Source organism: Sander lucioperca, chromosome 6 (genome assembly GCF_008315115.2).
Source record: "Sander lucioperca isolate FBNREF2018 chromosome 6, SLUC_FBN_1.2, whole genome shotgun sequence".
Classification (NCBI taxonomy): domain Eukaryota; kingdom Metazoa; phylum Chordata; class Actinopteri; order Perciformes; family Percidae; genus Sander; species Sander lucioperca.
In genome coordinates, this window is record NC_050178.1 from 6,371,775 (window position 1) to 6,376,442 (window position 4,668).

Below are 4,668 nucleotides of genomic sequence, written 5' to 3' on the forward strand. Positions count from 1 at the left end.
GTGTTATCAAAACATATTACTAACTGCTATGGCAAGTACATATTGCAGATATTAGTCAAAGTCTGAGAACTGGTAGGTTGGCACAGCCCATTGCATTTTCTTGAATACCAAAAACACTCACATCTCAACATCAACGTGCTCCAAACCCGATGCCAACATTGATAAAAATTACACTCATCTAAGCCACCCTGAAAATATTTAAATCACATTTTATTCTTACTATCAGTTTACTACTGGTTGCTATTGCATCTATGTGAATTCAAAACATGTTCTAAATTTTGTATGTATGATGAGGACATCAGTTCTGAAACAAACCCTGGGCAAGAGTTTCAGGAAGTGTTGGTTTTTTTACATTTCTTACCTTGTGTTTCTCATTACTGCAGAGCAGCATTGCTCATGTAGTGAGGTGTGATTAACTGGAGTCTGAATAGACATTGGATTTTTATATAAGGGCACAATAGGCTACAGTAAATTACAATACATATAAATAAAGTCATAAATATAACAAATTACTAGTATATGACATCATGTGCAATATAATGTTGGTAGCTCATACTGATCTGTAATTTTCTTTATTGCTAGCATGGAAAACAATTGTAATTAAAAAAAAATGTTGCTGTTTGTAGCCTTCATCTAGGGTTGATGTTCAAAACCTCTGGACACAAGAATGATTACATATTAATAACATTTTAACTAAAATATTACATGTATCTGTCCTTGAACTTCAGAAGACTTCCAGAGGTACTGTATGTAATACCACACTAGACTGCAATTGGGTGTCAACATTTTTTAGATGTGGCCTAAAACCTTTGATGTGTAAGTGCCTGCAAATCCCAAGTTGTGATCTCCTGGGGAAAAGAACATGAAATATTGAAATTGCAAATGTTAGAGTCCTTGCGGATCAATTGTTTGGCAGATCAGTGCTTACTAAAAAAAACAGACCAGAACACACCTGTATCAGAGAAGTCAAAGAAATCTTCCTCAAAGGCAGACAGTCTTCTTTTGTAGGAGTTGCTTCTTCTCCTAAAATAAAGAGACAGTTCCTTTAGTTTCCCATGGCAATGTTTGTAACTTTATGATTGCAGGCAACAAGCAACAACATTTGTTGACTATTTGCATATTACTATATAGGAAGATGCATATTGGGCATCACAACCCACCAAACGCTCATATGTCTCTTTTTGACAATGACAGCAATGACAATGATAATCAAGAGCAGGAGTGCTGCTGCCAACGATCCAAAGAGTGCACCATAGAAACCTGGACCTCGACGGAAGAGGTCACACTGTGGGCCATAAAACTGCTCGAGGCTAGACTCGAAGCACCTGGATTAAAAGGCCATAAGAGGGAAACGTTACTAAAAAAAACATTAGGAGCAAAATATAATATTTAAGGTCCTTGCAATTAAGATAAAAAAACAGATGTTTTTGCTTACCTACATGTTGGCCCTTGGTGAATGTTATTGTGACATTCTCCATGTTGATGACAGTAATCAGGGTTTGTTTTGCAAGGTCCAATACACTGCCACTGATCAATAATAATCTCAGCAGTGTAATTAGCAAACTGAGAGCAGTTTACAAAAGGCTTTAGATCTGTGATATCTGATTGATAAAAAAGTGATGTATTTAGCATTTTGTAAAAGTACCATAATACAAATATAGAATTGTTGACATATACTGAAAGAAACACTGACAGTGCAAAGCAACAATACGTTAAGTATGCACATTTAGAACTGACAGAGTACACTTACTTGTAATCTCAGGTGGCTGGAAGATGAATCCATTTAACTGCACAGCTGAATTATTAAAGGCCTGAGATATATTTTTGAGGTTACTTGTGTCATTCAAGATATTAAGCAACACTCCATCAAGCTGATTGTTGACAAATTGGATTTGAGTTTCATTGTTTGGATAGATGTACTCAGCCACGCTCTCTGCAACAGTACTTCCTGGTCTACAGTTGAAAAATAGAAAGATATTACCAAAAAATCCAGCGTGTACTTGATTAAAGAGTCATTTAAATAATTGTATCAGTAAAGATTAAATGAAAACCTACGATAACTTGATGACTTGTACTTTTTTAAAGGTTTCTGGATCTGCTTCTTTGCATAGCCCTTCAAGCTACAACACAGGACAGATGTTATTATAGCATGGTTATAACAATAAATAAAAAAGACATCAACATAAAAAACAGTATAGAGCAAAACACACATTATAAAAAGGAGCTTTATATAGTATCACTTATTGCCTGGTAAATAATAAGTATAGCAATAAGTACGTTGTACAACATGAATAAATATAAATTCTACTATCATTAAGTCATGCAACAATGAAATAAATATTTACCTCCCGTTCTAATTTCTCGATGAATTCTAATGATTGAGGTGAGCTTAGATTATTATAAGCCGGCTCAAAAGTGACTTGAATTTCCAAAGTAAAATTTGCTTTTCGAGTTGGAATTTTTCCGGTATCTGCAAAACATGATGAAACCGTTAAATTGACATTGCAAAAATATTATAGACACTGCAATAACATTTTACATTCAACACTGAGGTAAGAAATATCAGTGCCAAAATCAGACACAATTTTAACATACTGCTAAAATCCAATAACGTATCTCTGCTTTGAATATTTTTCTTCAGTTTTTAGAATATTGTAAGACCTGTATTTGGGTATGAAAAATCTCACCAATATGAACAGGGGTGTTGTTCTTTCCAAAAGAGCAGACATCTCCAAAAACAAAATCTTGACATTGGCAGTGACATCTTCCAAGTGTCACGTTGAATTTACAGGTACCCCCGATACACTGACAGTCCTTACACTGAGGAGGTGTAGATAATGTTGACACAGTGACAGTAGTAGAAGATGTTTGAGTGAAATGAGTAGTTAGTGGAGGGACTGTAGTGGGTGAACTTGGTGAGACCTCTGTATTTGTGCGGGAATTGATTGTTGTTGTCGGTTGATCAGTCTTGGTAGTCTTTTTTCCATTAGTGGCAAGGGTTGAGGTTGTTAATTCTGTTGTTGCCATCGGTGTTATCATCGTCACAGATGAAGATTGTTGCTCTATCGATGAGGACATTGTTGTAGATGTTCCATGGCTAGTTAAAGGGAGCTGAGTTGTGCTGGTTCCTGTTGGTGTTGTTTCACTGTTTTGGTCAGAAGATGTTTGAGTGAAATGAGTAGTTAGCAGAGGGACTGTAGAGGAGGAACTTGGTGAGACCTCTGTATTTGTGCGGGAATTGATTGTTGTTGTCGGTTGATCAGTCTTGGTAGTCTTTTTTCCATTTGTGGCAAGGGTTGAGGTTGTTAGTTCTGTTGTTGCCATGGGTGTTATCATCGTCACAGATGAAGATTGTTGCTCTATCGATGAGAACATTGTTGTAGATGTTCCATGGCTAGTTAAAGGGAGCTGAGTTGTGCTGGTTCCTGTTGGTGTTGTTTCACTGTTTTGGTCAGAAGATGTTTGAGTGAAATGAGTAGTTAGCAGAGGGACTGTAGAGGAGGAACTTTGTGAGACCTCTGTATTTGTGCGGGAATTGATTGTTGTTGTCGGTTGATCAGTCTTGGTAGTTGTTTTCCCATTTGTTGCAAGGGTTGAGGTTGTTAATTCTGTTGTTGCCATGAGTGTTATCAGCGCCACAGATGAAGAGCGTTGCTCTATCGATGAGGACATTGTTGTAGATGTTCCTTGGCTATTTAAAGGGAGCAGAGTTGTGCTGATTCCTGTTGGTGTTGTTTCACTGTTTTGGTCAGAAGATGTTTGAGTGAAATGAGTAGTTAGTGGAGGGACTGTAGAGGAGGAACTTGGTGAGACCTCTGTATTTGTGCGGGAATTGATTGTTGTTGTTGGTTGATCAGTCTTGGTAGTCTTTTTGCCATTTGTGGCAAGGGTTGAGGTTGTTAATTCTGTTGTTGCCATGGGTGTTATCGTCACAGATGAAGATCGTTGCTCTATCGATGAGGACATTGTTATAGATGTTCCTTGGCTACTTAAAGGGAGCAGAGTTGTGCTGATTCCTATTGGTGTTGTTTCACTGTTTTTGTCAGAAGATGTTTGAGTGAAATGAGTAGTTAGTGGAGGGACTGTAGAGGGCGAACTTGGTGAGACCTCTGTAATTGTGCGGGAATTGATTGTTGTTGGCGGTTGATCAGTCTTGGTAGTTTTTTTCCCATTTGTTGCAAGGGTTGAGGTTGTTAATTCTGTGGTTGCCATGAGTGTTATCAGCGCCACAGATGAAGATCGTTGCTCTATCGATGAGGACATTGTTGTAGATGTTCCTTGGCTACTTAAAGGGAGCAGAGTTTGGCTGATTCCTGTTGGTGTTGTTTCACTGTTTTGGTCAGAAGATGTTTGAGTGAAATGAGTAGTTAGTGGAGGGATTGTAGAGGAGGAACTTGGTGAGACCTCTGTATTTGTGCGGGAATTGATTGTTGTTGTCGATTGATCAGTCTTGGTAGTCTTTTTTCCAGTTGTTGCAAGGGTTGACTTTGTTAAGTCTGTTGTTGCCATGGGTGTTATCATCGTCACAGATGAAGATTGTTGCTCTATCGATGAGGACATTGTTGTAGATGTTCCATGGCTAGTTAAAGGGAGCTGAGTTGTGCTGGTTCCTGTTGATGTTGTTTCACTGTTTTGGTCAGAAGATGTTTGAGTGAAATGAGTAGTTAG

At 37.9% G+C, this 4,668-nt stretch overlaps 1 protein-coding gene across 1 annotated transcript; it reads right to left on the reverse strand.

The window, feature by feature from the left end:
• Positions 1–547: 547 nt before the first annotated feature.
• LOC116051599 (mucin-3B) lies at positions 548–3,027 on the reverse strand. The gene is made up of 8 exons (XM_036002201.1): positions 2,688–3,027; positions 2,346–2,470; positions 2,056–2,120; positions 1,751–1,953; positions 1,436–1,601; positions 1,161–1,325; positions 953–1,023; positions 548–848 (listed from the first exon to the last, which is right to left on the reverse strand). Exons 1-8 carry the CDS (start codon positions 3,025–3,027, stop codon positions 790–792), a joined length of 1,194 nt encoding a protein of 397 aa, XP_035858094.1. The 3' UTR covers positions 548–789.
• Between the last annotated feature and the right edge of the window lie 1,641 nt (positions 3,028–4,668).

Bases quoted from the DNA above. Each gene is read 5' to 3' on its own strand.
- LOC116051599 (XM_036002201.1), bottom strand. From the start codon at position 3,027: ATGGCAACAACAGAATTAACAACCTCAACCCTTGCCACTAATGGAAAA. The intron at 1,602-1,750 runs GTAAGTGTACTC...TTTATCAATCAG, and splicing joins CCAGCCACCTGAGATTACAA to ATATCACAGATCTAAAGCCT. The intron at 849-952 runs GTGTGTTCTGGT...TCTTTTCCCCAG, and splicing joins CTTTGACTTCTCTGATACAG to GAGATCACAACTTGGGATTT.